At 39.8% G+C, this 22,049-nt stretch overlaps 1 protein-coding gene across 1 annotated transcript in view; it reads right to left on the bottom strand.

The window, feature by feature from the left end:
• LOC118796980 (receptor-type tyrosine-protein phosphatase mu-like) overlaps window positions 1-22,049 on the bottom strand; it is a 269,176-nt gene that overhangs the window by 67,129 nt on the left and 179,998 nt on the right. The window contains exons 14-18 of the mRNA XM_036556162.1: window positions 21,204-21,278; window positions 18,889-19,024; window positions 13,937-13,966; window positions 2,310-2,461; window positions 617-691 (exon numbers count right to left, since the gene is read on the bottom strand). Of these exons, the coding sequence (XP_036412055.1) occupies window positions 617-691; window positions 2,310-2,461; window positions 13,937-13,966; window positions 18,889-19,024; window positions 21,204-21,278 (468 nt within the window). The remainder of the gene's footprint in view (window positions 1-616; window positions 692-2,309; window positions 2,462-13,936; window positions 13,967-18,888; window positions 19,025-21,203; window positions 21,279-22,049) is intronic.

The raw sequence follows: 22,049 nt of genomic DNA on the forward strand, positions 1-22,049 counted from the left end.
TGAGGCATTGTGTAATTTTGTATTAAATATGTTTCCTGCTTTTTATCCTTGTGGTCTCCAACTTTGCACAATCATGTATATCATGATAAATTATGCCATAATAAGTTTTTCTGAGCTTATCGTCAGAAATTAACAGAACACAGAACATTGATGTTTCTTTAAAAATATTTACAATGGAGTGCCATAGCATTTAAAGAGGAAATCATGTGTCCAATTTCAAGAGAGCGTAACAGGATGCAATATGTGAAACACTGCTTAAAAAAACACTGTACACAATACTTGTGAATGTTCTCTGTTCCAACTAATCAAACCACTCAAAAATGAAACATAATGCCCATTCCTAGTTACTGTGATGATTCACCTCCAGTAAAAGAAAGTAAGAAATAATAAAAACACATGATACAAAAAGAAGTCTATGGTCAGCAGAGAAAAAGTCATTTGAGTGTTGGTTGCTACCCACAGACATTATAAATTTACACTTTGGTCAGTCATTGCAATAGTAGGGTATAATGCTTGACCACACTGTTTGGCACACAGACGGGCATTATCACAGTTTAAAACACACGAGAAAGGAGAAGGTGTCCACTTGCATAGTTGCTAAATAGTGTGGTGTTACCTGGGTAGTAGGAGTTGGGCAGAGCTGTGCTCAGTGTGTTTGTCTTCACGGTGAGGGAGCATGGAGATGATCCAGCTGCAACATGTAAGTTTCACATCCTTTAACAGACTGGTCTTGGTAACAAATATCTTTCCATAATATATTAAACTAGCATACATGTAATAATGCTTATGTGGCTAACAATGAATGAAAGCATTTGCATAATACCAACTGACCCCTAGTATCTTTCAGTATCAGCTTGTTTGAGTGAAATATTTGTATTGCCATACTGTATATGAATTAGCAATAAGCAATTTCATTAAGTTCATTCTTTTCAGATTTGGCAGCTGTGACCTGGGTTATCTTCTCAGCATGTGTTTCTAATAGCAGAGCTTAACCCACTCACAGCCAGTGTCAACAGATCAGTAAAGATGTCCAAAGCTACCTCTCAGACAGCTATCCGAGGACACGTCTCAGGGACAGAGGTGAGGCATCAGGGGGCCATTGTCTGTGTGGGCACCAGTCAAGAATCTGAGAGTGTGCATGTGGGTGTGTGTCTGTATGTCCACATGGGTGTGCGTGTGAGTATATAGGGCAGGAGGGCTAACTTTGGTCTTGGCTGGCTGAAAGTAGTGCAGTTTGGTGCTTATTAAATGCACTTACTAAACCTGGTAATTACTATAACTATAGTGAAATAAATTTGAGTGAGTTTTCAAACAATGCTAGACTCCAGCTTTCCATGCCCAGAGTGGACACCCCTGGTTTTAGGGGATTTGGATGGGATTAGCAAGGTGACTCTTAGGGTCCTCAGCCAGAGCAGTTGGTGGCTGGAGGTCAGAGCTACGTGCTCTGAGGTCATACAGTGAAGCAGCTGGCTCATTAAGCAGGAACAAGGGATGCAGACAAACAGCTTAAAAACACCAGCGCTTAGTCACACTCATCAGGGCTGTGGAGGATTACAGTGGGGCCCAGCCTTTCAGTAAGATGGTGCCCAAGTCAAACAATCAGAAAAACAAAGTGTTGTCTATGTCCACATAGTTGCCTCATCCACATGTATCTGGACATTATTCAACATGTAGTTTTTCTTCTGTTTTTTTTAAAAAATCTGTCACATGAGAATGTAAAAAACTTTTTTTTAGATATATTTTTATATATCAATAAGGTATTTTTAATATTTGCAACTGAGTTTACAATCTATTTTAATGAACAGAGCTTGAAAACAGAGAACTGAAATTTAGTTGTAAACATGTTGGCAACCCTCTAAATTCCCAAGCACACATAAACAACCTAGCTGTTATTTCAGACAGAGATCTGCATGCTCAAGAAACAGAAACTGCAAAAATGAAAACACTCTAAAATCTCTTCCAAAAATCTCCATATTCAGTGACCTAATACAACAGTTTTGTGTGTATGGATGACCAAAACTTGTAAAAAAGTTACAGTTTCAAAAATATTCAGATACATGTGGACAAGGCCTAAGTTGAAGCAGCAATAAATATTGTTTGATTAATTTTAAAACAACAGTTATTTCACTTACACACTAACATTCATTCTTCATAATGATAAACTAAAACAGTACAATACTGTTTTGTGTTTTCAAAACATGTAATCACAATTAGCAGAAAGAACTCTATCAAGTGTGTAGTTTAGTCCAGGACATGATCTAATCTATAGCTGAGTGACTGTGTGGGCTATGATGGAGTGGTGGACTCACAGCGGCTATTTAGGTTGTGTGTGTCCATGAAGGAGAGGGCCTCGTCACAGTTGGTGCCCTGCTCTGTGTAGCTCTTGTCCATGGAGTTCACCATCACCGTCATCTCCTGCCGAGTGCTGCTCAGGGTCTCTTTACGCTTCTTAGCCAGTTTCCTTCAGAAAAGACAAACACCATCACATAGCATACAGCCCAGAGTCATTACAAACAAGAGGTAAAGTCTCAGCATGTTTAGTCAATCATCAAATTATACATTGAACTTAAGTTAGAATGTTTGGACATTAGGGTCCTCCTTTTTTAAAGTTCTGATCTATATATACCATTCAATTTTGAGCCTCTAAGATGAATAAAAAATGATTAAAGTGTATCAGTTAAAATATTTAGGCACAAAATCATTTGGCTCCCATTTGGTTTCCACAGAAGCCTGGTGATATGTTGATGTTCCTCTGGCATTTTTAAAACAAGGGAAAATACAATCATAAAAACAAAGGAAAACAATAACGCTTAAAAAGCCAATAAAGTGTTTTATTGCTTACTACAGAGAAGATGAAATAGGAGCATTATTTTAAACTCTAAACTAATTAAAAAGAAGAATCAAAATTAGAGCAATCAAAAATGGAATAACATAATGATCTAAGCTTGATTGAAAGAGAGAGGCAACAGTCACAATTAAATTCTGATATAATTATAATCAATGTCCCACCAAGACCCTTCTGGAAAGCAAACGGCTTAGTAATTACAATGACACTGCTTCAAGACACTCAGCCCTATTTTTCTTCATATAGCTTGTGGAGTATCTCACAGTGCTGACTTTCAAACAGGAGGAATGAATAGAATAATGAGTATATCAGGTAGCTAAGCTAAGCCAAATGGCCTTCACTTGGGAGAAGAACAGGAAGGAGCCCTAATCGAATTGTGCTCCGGTGGATCCATACATATCAGACACTAATTCGGTTGGCTAGCCTTTGTTTTCCAGAGGTTCTGATACTCAAGGAAATGCAAATGAGGTAAAATTATCCAGCCAATCTGTGGGAGCAGAATGAGGGGAAGGGAGGGGCCCAGGCCTGAGGCAACAAAGCTTCTGGAACATTCCTCCTCCATAACGTGATTTAGAGAGCAGGCAGAGAGTCACGCCAAACCACAAGTGTGGCAATGCTGGACGTTTCTACAGACTACAGAGCCCATTAAACATTGAGGTTGTGCCAAGTCAAAGTGACGTGCATTGTTGGATCAAACATTGAGGATGATTGATGAGGAAGACCAGCAGGCATTTCACTCTTACACTGTATGAAACAAGCTATTCAAAGCCTGCAACAACTTCTGCTATGAGCAAACTGTAGCCTTTTCTGTGTATGCAAGCTGCTAGCACAAAAATAGTCTGAGAGGTTGCACACAAGCTTTCATCAGGCCTGAAATTTGAAACAAAACTCGAAACACTCTGTCTAAGTCTGTCCCAACCTGACCCACAGCACTGGAATCCGACTGTAGCTCAAAACAATTGTCGCATTCTGATTGTAGCTCAAAAACAGTTTGTCCAAAACTGACTGTAGCCCACAAAAATTCTACCTATACCCAACTGTTGAATCAAAATTCTGTCAGAACCTGACTGTGGCCCAACAAATTCTGTCCAAATCCTACTACAGCCTAACAAAATTCTGTCTGAATCCAACTGTGGCCCAAAAAAAATACCCATCCAAATGTCAAAAACCAGCCGCTATCAATATGAGACTGAAAAACTTTCCTAGAAAGGTATTTAGCAACTCTTAAGTTATCTTGTAGACAATGACAACAATGACAATGACATCATCAGATAATTAATAAACAAAATTTAAATTAATAGTCTTAGTGGGAAACCATGAGAAACCTGAACATGAAATCTGAGCCTGACCATGAAAAATGACAGGAACCGACTATTCACGTCAGGGTTTGGTGGGATTCTGACAAATATTTCAAGCTCTAATACCCGTGGCAAGAAGAGATAGTAATGAAGCTGTGAGAGTCAGCGTTAACTACGGCTGCCACCTCTCCTTATGCGCCCCTGACTGGGTGACCTGTGGCTGTGTTTGACAGAGAGACGGAGAGAGGCTAATGAAGAGCGCTCCACGCACCATTCTCCCTCATCCATCCTGTTTATTTCATTTAGCGCGTGTGCCACCGCCATATGGTGACACTTCCCCCGCAGCCCAGATCTGATGCTGCCACGCAGGACTAATAAATGAACAGTTCCTGCGATGGCAAGTGTTAGAAACGCATACACTTATTTATACACACTCACCCTGCCCCAGTGTAGAGTTCACTGTCATTTTGTACAATGGGATGAAAGGCAAACACATCTTCTTTAATGCTTAAATGGAGGGCGTGAGAAATAGAAAGAGAAAGCAACACAGTACAAAAGATTTGTCCGAGAGAGTGTAGATATTACTAATATGCTAAGTGCCAATTACAGTGGTGGCAGATACAACTTGATCAGTGTCAGAATCTGTAATTGGTTTACTTTTGATAAAACAGCATCTGGTTCACTGATCTTCCTGTTACTGTTGAGGTCGGGTTTGTAGTCCAGCACTGTAAAATATGTGTGTGAGACTGTTATAGCTGCAAAGAGGGGGGCAATTCCAAACAAGTGTCCATGGTTCTGGAATGTGATGACCTACAGGTGTGATGGTCAGGTGTCCACATACTTTTGGTCATACTGTGCATTTCAATTGAAATTTGTATGATTTAAAAAACTGGAAGCAAATTTGATGTTTGTCAAGCAAATCAACATTTCTAAGAGAGTTTTATTTGTGTTTAAATGCTTTTTTTATCGTACCAGTTGTACACAAGTTTTTGATTTCAAGAAAGCTGCAGGTGTGCTGCCCATTTTATCTTGGCAGAACTGTCTTTGAGGAGAAATGTGAGTTGTTTTCATGGCAGGTTCTCAGTATTACGGGGGTGACCACTAAGCGGCCTGTAGAAAGAGGTTAGATGGCTGCTTAAACAATGACAAAAAGTGTCACTGATGCAAAGCACTGCTCTTGTGAAGCATCTAAAGCTACAGGTGAGCAAACAGCATCTCCTTGTGGAGAATCTTCAGTTTGCTAAACATGAATAAGTGAGTTTCAAGCCACATTCAAAAGGTGCTTGGCATCTAAAAAAAGTTAACAGCTAACAGCATACACAAACAGCTGGCGGAACCCAGAGATTCAGGCACTATATATTGATTTTTTTTTCTATTTGGTTTCAAGCAAAGCAAAATTTGGATTAGCATTTTACTAGATGAATATGCGATTACGGAACGAGTACTTGGTTGGTTGATTACTCCTGTCCATCAGTACCTTCTGTTTTATCTTTCACCCCCACTGATCTCACTGTGTTTCTGCCTGTGTGTGGTAAATGAGAGAAAGTTAGAGGGGTTAGCAGTGTGGAGCTGGCATATCTGCCTCTGTTTGCTTGGCTGTAGGGGGTGCTCTCTGTGGGTGCTGCTCGCGAAATGAATCACTCTCCCATTCACAGCTTATTTATAAAGAGTACGGCCAGCAAATGACACTAAACAGTACACTTCATTACCAGGATTCTTGAGTATAAGCACTGCAAGAGAGAGGGACAGACAGAGATTATAAGACTGTTTTTGGGACCAATTAATTTATATATTGAAACATAAAGACCTTGTACACAGGGGGAATTCCTCTACACTTGCAGCAACAGGTAAAGTAATGGGACAATAAACTATAAAAATGACTAATAATATAAAAAGCAGAAAAGCTTTAGCAAAACCCCATTCAGCCTAATGAGAAACTGTAGCACACAACTGAATATAATTGTAACTGAAAATAATTGTGAGCAATTAATTACACTTGATATTTATTTTGCATGTGCATGAAAGATTGTTAGGATAGATCAGGTGTGCTCTTTTGTTATTTAACCAAGCTAATGTTAGCTTGGTGGCAAATTCTCTGTTGTTGTTTCCAATCTGTGTAGTTGATTAGCTACAAAAACTCAGAGCAGCTCTACAACACTTGGTAGCGCTCTGCAGTTGGAAACTCCAAGTTATGTGGAGTCTCTAAACAAACATTACAGCAGTCTAATTTGAATAATTGATATGTTTTAACAGAAACTGAGCTAAAATGTTTCATTATGTTCAAAGGAATATTTTGTGATATATATATATATATATATATATATATATATATATATATATATATATATATATATATGAACATTTTTGTAAAAGGTTTTGTTGGTATTCAATAATGAAAAATCAAAATCAGAAAAAAAAAATCAGTTTGTAATTACGTCAGATGGTGGCATTGCACTTGGCTGACCTCAAGAACAATTTCCACCTTACCTTGACACCGATTCAAAACGATGTTGAGACCGAGAGTGCTAGCTTACAGTGTCAAGACTGGACTTGAGACCAAGACTCAAGTACTATCATACTAAAAGCTTGCCCAACCTCACAAAAGTTGCTAAGAATTAACACACTTGTGGGTGGGGCATGGATTTCTTTCCTCTTACATTCTCAGGCTCTTATAGCATTTAGATCAGAAGCTTGAATGATAGTGCTTTGGCATCTTTCCCTATGAATTCTCACGATTCAGAGCAAAAGTTAAATAACAATTCAAAGTGCAGTCAACTGCGAGTTGCACAACAGTACGTTTACAGAGTTAAGACACCCACAGGCAGCAAGGTTGTTGTTTTTGCACACAAGAAAGGAGTCTGGCATGCTCTTCTCTGACCTCAGATCCCTTCATCTGTTCACCCCCCATCACCAGCTTTGACAATCTAAACCTGCGTCCATAAAGAAACCTGTCTATAAATTCCACCGAAAAACAAAACCAAGGTAATCGGGTTGTTTTGTAACGAATCTGCCGCAGCAGTAGGTAACGCTGCTTAAACATTCTCCAAATATCTTCAAACTGTTTCACCCAGCACAGGCGAATTCATTTGCAGGGCTGAGATGAAACAAACAGCCTCGTGGGTATTGTAGGCTGCAGAACGGTGATTGTGATCTTGGGTATAGTAGGCGTGTGTGGCCGAAACAAAGGCGGGATCATTATAGCTGCTCGGACCCGGGACACAGTGGGGCATTGTGGGTAGCGTGCTGGGCGGAGGGAGTGAGAGCTGCAGATGAGTCAGACCCAGCAGAGAGCAAAAGATGGACTCAAAGAGCACAGTCACTTTGAGTTATGAGGAAAAGCCTGGCCTGGAACATGAGTGAGCTTTACGTGGAACATGAGTGAGCTTGAACTGAATTGTAATGATCAGCCATAGTCTTTTACCACTATTACCGAAATAGTTCAAACTGTGATCCCACAGAAAAAATCTATTTAAAAATAGGAACATGTTATGATCTATTCAAATACAAGGTATTAATTGAGATAGTAATAAGCTAAATATATCCAAAATTAGGGATGCTTCGATACTGACACCGGTATCAGGTATAGGGCCGATACCATGCTCATGTACTTGTACTTTACACTGCCATGCTAATGAACAAACAGAAAAGTGTTACCTACTCTGTGGCAGTTGGACACAAAGCCATCTGTCACTTTAAACATCACGCCAGGAACTCACTGTGATTTAGCTCATTTTTAAACACAATCACAATCGCTTCCCCAACACTGGTGGAGACACATAGGCTAGCAAAATGGAGGCAGAAATGTTTTTATTAAAGTCCGCCTATGACAAATTTATTTGACTGAGTAGAATTGTGAGGTATAAACGCTGTCTTTGTAAAACAGATTGTAAAGAGACTGTATTGTCCTACCATATATATCACTACCTGCTTTAGCTTCTGTGCACAGTGTTAGCAGTACTGCTCAGTTTTTCAGCATGTTAGCTCAGTACTTGGCATACAGCGTGTTGGTTTGAACGAAATATTTTTATTTGAAATTGTTCATGGACAGAGCCGTCTGTAAAGGCTGCGTTTCACGTAGTGTGGACGGAGTGTTTTCGTACAATGCAATACATGATGATCTATTCAAACTCAGTCATCAAAGAACAAGATTTGTGAAATCACTTAGTGTATGTCTGACTTTAGAGGACATGCAACTATGTTAGCCTCAGATGTGATTCCTGCTGTCACTGTGCTACAGAGATTGTTGTTGAAAGAAACAGATGAGGCAGATGAGGAGCATCAAAACTATGAATCATACTTTATGTATAGCCGTACAGAAGCGCTTTTCTAATGTGTAACAAATCCTGCTCTTCTCCACTGCAGCACTAAACGATTCAAGGTTACTAATGTAGTACAGCTACCTATAGCTACCTAATGCACTTCAATTAAAATCAGCTAGATGTTAATGATTTCATGGTAATTTGTTATGGTATGGGACTTGGCATTGGTGAGTACTAAAAACATGTACTCATACTCATATTCAATCTGAAAAAACTGTATCAACGCATCCCTATACAAAACCATTGACTCCTAAATTTCAACTTGTGAAATTAATATTTACATTTATCATTAGTTTAATTTTTGAAAACAAAAAAAAGGTGCCCCACCTTGTCACTACCAAAATACAAAGAACTTCAGTCCAAGTAGCATATTTTACAGGTTAATTAAAAAAAAGGGAGGGTATCCCAAAACAATCCTATAATGATTTAGGCTGAGACCTAGATCTTTACAGGCCTAGCCAGTGCCCCATGGTTGAGGATACTTAGTGACGGTTGCAGCCCACCTTTGTTTTGATCTCAGTGGTCAGCACAGAAAAACATGCTGGTGACGTTGGTTATTAGACCACTTTGAGTTAAATTTTATTTCAACTCAGGGTGCCCGGAGCCCGTCACACAAAAACAGGCTCAATTTCCAAAAAAAACTGATCCCCTCTAAAGCTGTATTTAAACGAAGGGACTACAATCGAAGATTCTTTCACAACTACATACCAGTGTGCAAGCAGCTAGTCTTCAGCCTTCACTACTATTAATGGTCTGAAGGGTCAAACTAGGAGAATGTGGAAAGTGATTTGCATTAACTTATTGCTTTAACGCATTATTAACGCCTTAACTTTGACCACTATATAGAGAAAATCTACATTTCACTATCTGTTCTGTTTTAATAGACAATTTAAGTGTTGTAGGCACAATGAAGAGCTGAGGACATTCTAACAAACACTTTTGTGTTTTCACACTGTGGTTGATATTTTAATCTACTGCCTTCAGAATATCAGTGAAATCGTGTACATGAAACTTGTTTTTAAGGAAAATCTGCATTTTTATTGGTGAGCTACTGCTACACAATGAAGTTTACCTTGAACACTATTAAGGTGATTTACCTTAATGACCGCTATTATTCATTTGTTAACATTAACAGTCATTGATGAAAGGAATCATTTAATAGGTATTCCCATAACACACAAACACATACACACACACACACACACACACACACACACACACACGCACACTCTCTCCGTGTTCATGAAAACAAAGTGGTGTGAAGGGCTTAGTCATGCATTCTACTGCTAAACAATGGCTGTAGGATGAAGAGCAAGTCCTGAGGCTGCTTAAAGACCCTGGCAGGGCAGGCCCTGAGAGCCGCAATATGTCGTTATTCATCTGAGGAAGAGAGACAGAGTGGGAAGAGAGACAGAGAGAAAGAGAAGAAGAACAGAGAGAGAGATGGAGAGACAGAGAGGGGGGCAGGGAATGAGTGAGAAAGAATGAGAGTTATCTCTCTCTTCCATAATCAATATTCAGACCTGTCCTCTCCACAGTTGACTAATTCCATTTGCTGTGGTGAAGTGTGCACTCGGTTAGACACCCCCCCCACCACCTTTATCTCTCTTCCTCTCCACTCTCTCATTCTCTCTCTTCCTCTTGTCTCTCTCTCTCTATCCCCCTCTCTTTGTCTCTATCTCTTCCTCTTTCTCCCCAACATCTCTCTCTGTCCTTCTCTCCGTTTTCTCCTTTCTCTCTCCGTCTCTCTCGCTCTTTCTCCCTCCCCTTTTTCCCTCCTGTCCTCTCTCTTCCCCTCCCTCCCACTCTTCTCTCTCTCCTTCTCTCTTTCCTTCCGTCTCCTTTCCCTCTGCCCCTTACTCTCTTCTCTCTCTCTCTTTGCTCTTTCTCTTGTTCCACCTCTAGCTGTCTCTCACTTTCCTTTATAGTCTCTTCAATGTCTATCACTCATCCGCCCACTCTTTAACCTATTTCTACCTCTCTTCTCCTCTTTCCACTTTTCTCTTTTGTCTCCCTCTCGCCCTCGCTTTCTTTCTCTCTGCACACTGCAGCTTTACTTCATGACACTCTCCCCTAATTAGCCTTTTGGCAGTATGTGTGCATGGGTGTTGGATGATACTCGGTCTGTGTGTGTGTGTGGAGAGGTCAATTGTTGTAGAAGGAGAGCTAAGAGACGGTTCACTCTGACCGATCTCGGCCACACTGCACACAGTCCAGGCCCAAGAGACAGAGAGATGATTAGTGTGCTGGGTGTTGTGGTTCTACGTTTAGGCATGTTTGACATTTGTTTCTCTCTTTCTCACATTCTTTCTCTCAACCTTCTCCCTCTTTTCTTTCTCTCATTTGACTCTCTTTATCTATCTCTCTCTCTTTTTCACCCTTCTTACTTTCTCTATCTCTCTCTCATCCCTCTCTTTTCTCTCACTCCACTCCCTCTCACTTCTCTTTCTCTCTTCATCTCTCATCCACTTTCTTTCTCTCACTTCTCTCTTGCTCTCTATAAACACTCTGTCCCTTTCATCCTCACCTTCTCTCTTTTCTTTGTTCCATCCTCTCTGTCTCTCTCTCCTCTTTTCACCTACCTCTCACTTTCTCTCCCTCTCTCTTTCTTTCTTTCTCTCACACTCTTCTCTCCCCCTTCTCTCTCTCAACTCTTTCTCTCCCTCTCTCCCACACTCTTTCTTCCTCTCACTGTCTCTCTCTCACTCACTCACTCCTTCTCACCCCCTCTCTTTCTCTAACAATCTTCTCTCTTTGTCTCTCATCTCACTTTCTCTCTCTTTCCTCTGTCTTTTCCATCCTTACCTCTTTGTGTCTCCCACTTGCTTTCTCTCTCTCTCTCTCTCTCTCTCTCTCTCTCTCTCTCTCTCTCTCTGCTCATCTTCAGGATGTTCAGGCTGTTGTTGAAACAAATGTGCTCAGCTTGTTCCAATTAGTGTGCTGTGTGCTGCGGCTCTGTTTTTAGGCGTGTTCCTTGAATGAAGGTGTTCGAGCTGTGGGCAGCGTCTGCTAAACACTCCCACATTAAAGCCTCCCTCATCACTCCCAATACTATCACACACAAACACACACCACACACACACTAAGAAGATCCATTAGATCAGACAGGACAGGGTGGGAGTAGGGCATTAGAGACATCTCCTTATCTCTTTCTCTTTTCCATTTATACTTGTTCTTTCTCTTTCTTCTCTTTCCAGCTATTCTCTTTATCTCCTGTTCTCTCTCTCTCTTACGCCACTTCTCCTTGCCCAAACCAAAAAATTATAATTTAAAATTTGCTGTTACTTAAATAGGCTATGTAAGTGCATACATGGGAATTATCAATGTCTTAACATATAATGTTTGAACATGCAGTGATAAGTATGCAACTTTTTTAAAGCAGTAAAACAAAAACGTGTATTTTAAATCTTGTTGGTTTTGTTTTCTCCAATATGTAGATTTTTCAATATATTTTTGATTTGTATATGCGTGCAATTACGCTTAAAGCTCAACTCAACTCAGTGTACTAACATGGGTGTTCAGACTATGTTATTGTTATATCATCTGGAACAGAATACAATATTTATTCTTCTTTGTATCATTAATGTGCATTTGCATTTGTAAATAAGTGTAAATAAATAATTCATACATATTGCTAAAATACACCACTGTTCAAAGGTTTGGAATACTGTGTCAATTTATGTTATTTTATTCAATAATAACGTATTTTAAGGTGTATCCTTGGAAACACTAAGAAGTTATTAAATGATAAATAGTATACTGTAACTATTTACAGTCACATCTTGAAAAGTTATCTGCCTCAAGATTTGATTACCACTTTTAAAATCTGAAGCATTTTAGATTTTAATTTTATTATAACTTCATTGGCAATAATTTACAACATTCAGTTATTACAGAATCATCTACAGCTGGTTATCATGGTTTTAAGCCAAATATTTGAATGGTGGAGTACATACATATGTACATGAATATTTAATAACAAATAGACCAACTGATGTTCTGAAGACCACTTTTTTATCTTATATTAATGGAATATTTAGATTATTTTGCATTTCTTTTATAAATATATTGCTTTGGAAGTTCAATGTTTTCTTACAGCACCTACAAAATATAAGGACATGTATGTCCATATCTCAGATTTTTGTAGGGGCCCTTTTTTTCTGTTTTTATTGAGGCACTTGCTATCGTTTTTTTTTTTTGGCTGGACCTTGGCCTCCATCATCATGTCAGGCTATAAGTGTGCTGATGCTCTCCTTGGAGATGGCCTCTATACACTATATACTGGGTGACAGGATGGGTGACATGGGTGTCACTCCTACCCTCTGCTTATTGATGACATGACAAAACCCCAGGGCCCAGAAGAGCACCTCGGCCCCGTTGCCACCGGTTACGGCTCCTAACCGCATCCTATCCGGCAGTCCCCGGCCTCGCCTAGCAGTGTACACATGTCAATCACTTGCGCTGCTGGCTGGGCCAAAGGAGGCTGCCATGTCAATCTGGCTCTAAGCCCTGGGAGGAAGCTGAGGAAACAGAAGCTGAGGCTTCGCCGTGATTGGCACGCACTCACTGTGGGCTTCACAACCTCCGAGCTCCTTTCTATCAGCCATAATAAGAGTGCTGAGTTTCAGCTAGTTTTTGGTTGCTTCCTGTTTCTTTGGCACTGAGCTTCTTTTCTCAGCTTTCTCAGAGTTACAGTCACACGCAGTCTGCATGGTATACAACAAAGGAACCATTCATCAATCACCAATTTACACAACGGGCAAACGAGTCCAATCAGCATGCATCTAACATGAATCATGCAGGGAAAAAAATGAACTCAAAATGATAAACAATGGAGAAAATAAAAAGCAAATTAACAGTCAGAGGTGAGGATGAGGATGTTGGGGACTGGAATGAGATGAGGGGTAAATTTCCTGCTTTTCCAATGCTTGTGCTGACCGGCGGAGAGAACTGAGAAGGTGGTACCTTCCCACAAAGAGGAAAAGACCACCACTTCTCTCGCTAGTCACCATCACAGGCAGAGCAAAAGGGTTAGCTTCCTCACTAGCACTGCATGTTAGTTCATCATTCAGAACAGAGATGGAGAAAATGTAAAATAATTAGCGGGATATCAAGGTCCCCTTTCAATGTAGAAGCATCGATTGTGAGAAGACAGGCATTTCAGTATCAGACTTTGACAAGCCAGCTGATAGAAAAATCATTCAGCCTACATCAGATTTCAAAATGGCATCAGTAATATTGATTTAGCTTTTTTTAAGCTGCTTTACACAAATCAAGCTCCCATCAACTCATCATTTGAAATTCAATTTATTTCTTATTCTGAAGGTTATGTTCTAAGTTTGAATTTAAGCTATAAAATGCCTGTCTCTAGAAGGACCATAGTAGAAGAGCTAGGTCTAACCATGCAGGAAATAGAGTACAAGTCTAGCTTGAAAGAGCAAATGCACTAACATTGTACAAAGGTGTTTACTTACAGGTAATAAGTGTAGGAGTGATAGGTTCTTCTGCCGAGTGAGGTGGTGGAGGGGTATAAGCAGTGGAGGGGGGGATGGAATGGAAGGAAAGAAAAAGTAAAAAATATTAATGTTTGAAAAAGAGATAAAGATGAACAAAAGCAGACATGGTGGCATACATGTGTGAAAGAGAGAGAAAAAAGAGAGAGAGAGAGGTTCGGCCTCGTGATCGAGAGAGGTACGGTGATTGCGGAAGGGGGCCTCTGGCATGCTCATTAAAACTGTTAGGTGCCCAGATACCAGTACTGAATCTCATACTTATAAAGTCTTGTGTACATGTAACAGAATAAACCTCGTCTTGTCTTTGAAAGCCTTTCCATTAGTATTATAGTAATACTCTAGCATTTTTTAACTAAGGGGCAGATTTACTAAGATGGTTTTGAGCCACTGCAAACCCTGTTTTGGTGTTAAAAAGTGGCTGTCGGGATTTGCTAAAGAGGGCAGCAGCTGTTGAGCACCTACAATTAGATGAAATGGCCACCACTGCTGCTTTTGCCTCATTGTATTTATTTATTATCCGACTTTTACAGAAAAAAATTCTGAACGCCTACCATGTCGTTATTGTTAACTTGAAGGAAATAAAAAATCTTACCAAATCATTTTGTTTAAGAAATGTTTTTAACTGCAATTTCTTAATAATGTGACTATATTTCACTCATCAAAGTGTCTTAAGAGCAGTTTTGTTAAAATGATAATTTGATAGTTTTATCCTCAAACTACTTTGAAACTCTTATGGCTCTGGAATCCCTGAATTACTAAAGCTACTCATTACTTTGTTACTTTGTCGCACTGCAGCTTCTGAAACACAGCCATGGTTTGATGCACTAAACACAACTAAGAAGACACACTCACCACAGGTCAAAATCATACAGCTCCTAATGGAGCAGGATACGCACAGTGACATTATACAGGGATTTCACATCACACGAATTCCAAATGTTCAGCTTGAAAAAACAAAAGTGAACGTTTTGAAACAGAAAGTCAAAATAAATTACTTGTCTTAATTTACATCTTATTTTTTATTAACATCTTATTTTTTCAAAACAATGATGTATTATTCTGAAATGATCACACACTTTCTCAAAGAGTAATTATTTTGGCTTAATAAAATCTCAAGAAAATAAGTCATTATTTCAACCTATTGAGTCACAATTTGATGGTGTAGTATTTTTTACATATTATTTTCTGCTGTAGTGTGAGGTTTGGGACACAAAGTGTCAGCAGACTGTCGGTAATTAGCATCTCTTTTAGTAAATCTGCCCCCTATTCTCCATCTGCCACCCTTATATTGTATGCATGATTACCACAGACACTGCTTAAACGTACTTAAAACAACAGAAAAAAATTGCTCTAAACACTTATAAATAGAAGCCAAAAACAGTTGCTTCAGCACCTTCCCACTGACCTCTGCTATAAGTCTATCTATTTTCAACAGATTTTCTGTTCTTTTCTAAGCTAAGTTGTTGTCCTTGGTAATTAGCCATGTGATACAGATCTGGCAGATGAAGGGCTTTGTAGTACTACACATAGAGAGTAATGTAGTACTCCTTTAAAAAAACTTCCAAACAGAAATGTCATAGTCGTCATAAATGCAATGGAGCCAAACCATTTCATTAAGCCAAGACTCCAATTAAATCTAATGACAATGACTGTTTCAATAATAAGCTTGCTCTTCATTGGTTGAAACTGAAAGAAGGATCTATACAGGGTTGCAGTAAGAGAATGTATAGAATATGAAAGGCAAACTACATGTAAATGTTTTTGGTAACACTTTATTGAAGGGCAGACTTCATAGGACTCCAAGACACCTACATAAGTCTTTCATGACATCTGACATCAACTTACGTAGACATTTATAAGACTTATTCCAACAAGTGTCAGTTCTCATAACACTTGTTTTGGTGAAATGATGTCAAATTTGACAAAAGTAGCCTTGATAACTGACACTTGTCAGAATAAGTAGGTTTATGTCAAGTGTCTTGAAAGTTTAATGTAGCACTATGAATGCTGCCTATTTCAGTTAAGATACACCAATATTTTTAGATTTTTTATTAATATTTGAAAATGACCAGACAGTTTGACTTCACTGACATAAAGAAATCTACCTCTGTTATAACCATTGTTTAACTATGACCTATACTACTTCAGTGCTTATGAAATTGTAAGGATCTTTTTTGTACCTGAGTCCAGTCACAGATACAGGAAAAAGAATTGATGCAAGTATTAATTTGTCAGCAACAGGGGTTGGACAGGTCATTTCAAACAATAGGCCTAACAAGCTTTCAATCACAGCGCCTTCTGCGTTGGACAGTTTGTGAACAGGTATATCATGGGAGATAATGTGCTTCAGCAGTAACATTTCGAAGAGTCCTGGTCTAGATTTTGAACGGTAATATCAACTGAACCACGAGGGTAGATTTAACATGAGGATTAGCATGCCCTAGCACACTTCCATTTCTAATCTAATCCGGCTAATTAAACCAACATATTCAATCGCGCCCGTTCATTTGATTAAGCTATATTGAAAGGGGATTCAATTAAACTGGCTATGCATAGTGATCATAACCTTAACCCGTCACTCAGACCTCACCAGGATAGGAAGCGCTTCCTGAATGGAAATTTCCAGAGTTCCAGCCATGCTTCATTTTGGCATATCTAAAGCACAAATATGACATGGCCTGATTATTTCTGAATAAACTGCACAGCTGGAAATGGTGTTCTGTGTTGCCATGTTTACATGAAAGTGTAGAAGTACTGGAGATACGGGGGTAGTATGGTTTATTGTAATGTGGAGCTGTTATTAGCCCTGCAGGTCTTTTCCATTCAGCAACCCCTCTGAGCCTTTACTGATGGGTGACTAAGAGACAACTGCTAATCTAGAACAAATGCAAAACGCGCTGGCAGAGTGTATGTACGTGTACATGTGTGAAATAGGACTTGAATATTTGCTCAGACTGACTCTAGAGGCCCCTGGGTTCTGATAGAGGGCTGTAGGGGACCAAGCTAATGTAAACTAGCCTGCAGCTAACCCATCACTCCACTGCTCCACAGCTTTCATCACCATTTCCCTCTCATCTCCCTTTTCCCTCTGTTTCTCTCTCTCGACCGTTTCACACAAAATCATTGTCTCTCGCTCTTTCTCTGCTGTGGAGGGGTCTCACAAAGATCTCCTCTGTTTTTATTCCTGAGGATTTTGAAACTTCAAGTTTGGTTGAGGGTGACAGATAGATGGCCTCCCAGCGTTAATTTTTCATCATGTCTCTCCATCTCACTGCTATAAACTCGTTTGAATAGGACTTATCAACATAATTAGATTAATTATTCAGCATCACACTGACAATGCAGCGGAGCAGGGGTCAAAAAGAAATTGGAAGGGAAATCTATTATTAATGGCTGAAGTTGAACTGAGAAGATCCCCAAGATTTGTAAGTCTTTTAGATGCTTGTCTAGAAAAACAGGACTCCCCATGAACTGCATATCAATGTGATTAAGAGGAAGTGGATTAGCAGCTCTACAGTCATGAGAACAGAGGCCATGATCAACTTCTGAATGCTTTTTTTTCTTCTCTGATGATGTTTTATCTACTCTGAATTTTCACAGCTGGTTCCTCTATGTTCCCCATCTAACTTGCACAAGCGTTCCTCTAAAGCACATGAAGCTCCAACTCTATCTACATGATCCAGCACAGTCCCTGACTGGCAGCTACACTGATGTTTACACTGATCAATCATTTACGTTGACGTTTCATTCAATGAAGCACATACAGTAATCAGGGCTCTTGGTCATGGATGGTACAACTGGGATCCAAACTTCTATCTACAGGGCCGTCAGCTGGTTAAGCCATCCAGGTACATGAGAACATCTTCTTAACTCCTTAAACTCCAGACTTATTATCGTATTATTACAATGTACACTCAGCAACTACTATGAATTATTGAGTAACTACTATAAAACTTTTATTACAGTTCTTCATGAACTTGCTTTCAGGGAAATCTGCAGGTATTTCTTTCCACACCGCCCAAGTTCAGTCTTAGAAGTTGGTTGCATTTTCTGCATAATAACCCCAAATAACCCCAAACACATTCAGTGATGTTGAGGTCTGGACTCTGGGGTGGTCATTATATTGTTTTGTGCACACCAGCAGCTTCTTCTTGCGAATTTTTTTGTTTATTTCCTTTTCTCAGTTGTGACTTCTTGACAACTAAATATCCCTTCACACTCATAGCTTTGAGTTGTTTTCTCACAATGGAACGATAAGCATAAACACCTGTGGTTTTTTTGAGGAAATCTGACATCATCTTAAGAAAAGTGGAACTTTGTTTTCTCCTCTCTTTCAAAGATGAAAGCATTAAGTTCTGTTTATCTGATGGTGATAATTTTGGTGGCCTTCCAGGTCATGCATGGTTGTTACGAGTCCCATTTTTTCTGTACCTTTCGATTATTTTTTAAACTCCAGATTGGATGGAAACTGTTTTTTTCCACTTGTTTTCTTTTGACTTTCTCTTTCTCTTTTCTTTATGCAAGTGGATTATGTTATATTTAATCTCAGAAACATCTCCTGAAAAATGAATAGCTTGTAGTTGATGGCCATTTTGACTGGAAATTAAATACATGAAGGGCTGTCTCAGACTCGTGCACAATACTCTATATTATTTGGAAACTACTATAAATTACTTGGTAAATCCTATGAAACTAATACGAAAGGTATGAGGTATTAATTAATTATTAATTAATTAAGGTATTTGAGGTATTAATATTAAGTCTTTGCCGATTAAGGAGTCAAAGAAGATGACCTTTTCTGGGATTTGCTGTAACTTGCTTTGATTTTCTATTTCATCCACTATACTTGAACACGTAATACGAACAAAACCTGTTTGTTCCTGTGTTACCGTTTTTTTATTAGCAATGCTTACCGTTTCTTCATGAGCAGGACCACACCAAGGAAGATGATGACAAAAAGGAGAATGCCAGCGATGACCCCAGCGATCTTCACTGTGTGGTCTGTCTGTTTCTCTGGCTCCACTGCATTTGGCTTGTGGGTTGCCGCCCCTGAAAAGGTCAAGAGCGAAAAAGGAAAAGTCACTTTACTTATCAGGAAGAATTGGGAAATGCACTGGAATTAGTCATGATTCAAATGTGTACATTTCCACATGAATGAAATATATTGAATGAACACAACTGCTGTCTTTCAGTTTACCTCAGGAGTTCCCAGTCCCAGTTCTGGTTACCCCATGTTCTGCATTCTCTACACACCTAACCCAGCCCACAAGGAACTTGTTACTTAGATAATGAACTGAGACAAACGCTGTGTTCAAAATAGCATACTGTGTACAATATACTGCACTAGTATATACTGTATACTGCAGGCTACTCTTCATCAGTGACAGCCTTCTAGCCAGCATTCTATGGGGAAGGAGACTGACTGAGTGAGTTTTAAGAGACACTCAACACCATGTTTTCCAATGTTTGCTAAAAGGTGAGTCATTTCATTTTCATTGCATTCATAGTTGGTAACATGAGCTAATTTGACTGAATAATAAGCCAGTGCTGTGTGGATTGTTTGGCTGAGACCAATTTTAGGAGGCTAATGTTTTCACCATATTAAATGTATTAACAGAAATAAGCAAACCCACCTCAAGACCAGCAGTTGATGGGGCTTCAGCTTTGCACTGAGTGCAGTAGCATTTGGACAAATTGTTTTGTCATCATTTATGTATCTACATAAGGCTGAATCCAGGGCTATTACATGCTTATCAGGCAGTTACATCAGTGGTTATGTCCTCCTGACCATAGTATATTACAAGGATAGCTCTGAAATATCTGGCCAGAGTAGTATGTCATTTGGGTGTCTTTGGCATACTGGAGAAATTTATGTAAGTCACATACTGCATACTACTTACTACTTTTGGGTACAATAAGTACGCAAGTAGTATGTAGTAGGCTCAAACCTGGCCACAGAACAAACATGTGCACATTTTGGGCTCTCTAGGACTGAAATAGGAAACCACTGGTTTACTTGTTTTTGGAAATAAAAGTTAATGACTAATTGTTGATGTGATTTATTGGTAACTGAAGTACACATTTGAATCACTACTTTTTCAACTAAGCAGACATACTGTTGGTTTTAACTTAGCTTGGCAGAGAAAGGTCTAAATACTCAAAGCTTAGCAATAATAGCAGGTTTGCAAACCAGTAGATGACCTTTAAAAAAGAAGCGCAGAAACAGTGTGAAATGAACATTTGTACACCGTTCACGTATAACGCAGTACAATGTTGGCATTACTGTTTTAAAGCGTTGCCAAGATATAAACTTTATTTAACCTTGAATGTAAAGTATTGCAATTCCATTGAGACTTTTGGGCTATTTATTTGTAGGAACCATCAGGCAACAGTGGTTGATAATGCTGGAGCTATGTGTTCCTTGCTACCTGCCAGGGAGAGATAGCCTCAGGGAGGCAATGTGATAGGCCCAACAATGCCTCTCCTCCCCCTGTAGATAAGAGTGTCCCAATGTGTGTGTATGTGTGTGTGTGTATGTGTGTGTGTGTGTGTGTGTGTGAGGGTGAGTGTTTATGCTGTAATGAGGAGCCATGTCAGCTCAGCCACCTGTGAATAGAGCGGTTTCCTCTGACAGTGAGTTTAGGATGACAAATGAGAGAAATAGAACATTCTGCTCGACTGTGTGTGGGTGTGAGTGTGTATATGTGTGTTTGTGTGCCTTTTTGTGTGTGTGTTTTTTCTGCAGGTTTATATCCACTCCTCTCCAATCACGCGGAGATTTAACACTAGACACCCTGTTAGTGAACGTTTTTTGTATGTGTGGCTGTGTTTGTTTACATACGGATGTCCTGCAAGCAGGGATGCGTAACAAGCATGCCAGATATGAGTGGAGAGTTTATGGAAGCATGTGCGCTGAGTGTGTGAGCGTGAGACGCTGTCACATACAGAATATGTTGTGGGAGTTTGTGTATGTGCGCTTGTTTTTTTACACACTTTTCTGACTGCAGACACAGAAGTAGGAATTGCATCAGTGCTGTAGTGCACTAAGTGTGTATATTGTGCAGATCTGTGTATTTGTGCACACACACACACACACCACACACACACACACACACACACCCACACATGTACACCCACACACACTCTCTGGGTCCCTCTGATGGGCGGTGATGGCGGTAGTAATGGAAGCGGATGGATAGAGACAGTCTTGGCAGGGTAAGTGTCTGACCTGTTAGTTGGTTGTCGCCTGCAGCCGGAGCGATGCGGATGTAGGGGGTAGTGAGCTGCGTCACTAGAATAGCGGCTGACAGAGCGAGATCCATAACAGCATGCAGGGAAAGAGAGAGAGCGAGAGAGAGCAGAGAGAGAGAGAGAGAGAGAGAGAGAGAGAGAGAGAGAGAAACAGAGAGATAGAAACAGAGAGGGGGATAGAGAAAGAGAGAGAAAGAGACATACAGAGAGGAAGGACAGCGAGACAGTGAGAGAAAAACAGAAGAGTGAGAGATAAATATACAGAAAAGGGGGAGAAGAAAGAAAGAAGAAAGTGGTAATGAAAGGAAAGTATACGAGAGGAAGGAGAGAAAGACATACAGAGAGGACGAAGAGTGTATGTGTGTGTGTGTGTGTGTGTGTGTGTGTGTGTGTGTGTGTGTGAGAGAGAGAGAGACAGAGACAGAAAGAGAGAGAGAGAGAGACATGCAGAGACATGAACGAAGGGGCAAAGAGGGAGACAAAAAAGAGAGAAAGAGAAAGACAGAGAGGAAAGAAGAAGAGAGTGAGAGAGAGAGAGAAAGAAAGAGAGATATAGAAAAGTAGACCCAGAGGTAGGAGAGGAAGAGAGAGAGAAAAAGAGAAGAAAAGAAAAAGAGAGCCAGGAAAAAGGGCAGAGATAAAAAGACAACAAAGAGGTAAGAGAAAGAGAGTGAATGAGAGAGAAAGACAGAAAAAAAAGAGAGAGAGAATGAAAGAGACAGACAAAGGAGAGAGAGGGAAAAGGGCAGTGAATGACAGAGGGAGGGAGGGAGGGACAGAGAAAGAGAGAGAGAGAGAGAGAGAGAGAGAGAAAGTGATTGTA

This window comes from Colossoma macropomum, unplaced genomic scaffold (genome assembly GCF_904425465.1).
Source record: "Colossoma macropomum unplaced genomic scaffold, Colossoma_macropomum, whole genome shotgun sequence".
Classification (NCBI taxonomy): domain Eukaryota; kingdom Metazoa; phylum Chordata; class Actinopteri; order Characiformes; family Serrasalmidae; genus Colossoma; species Colossoma macropomum.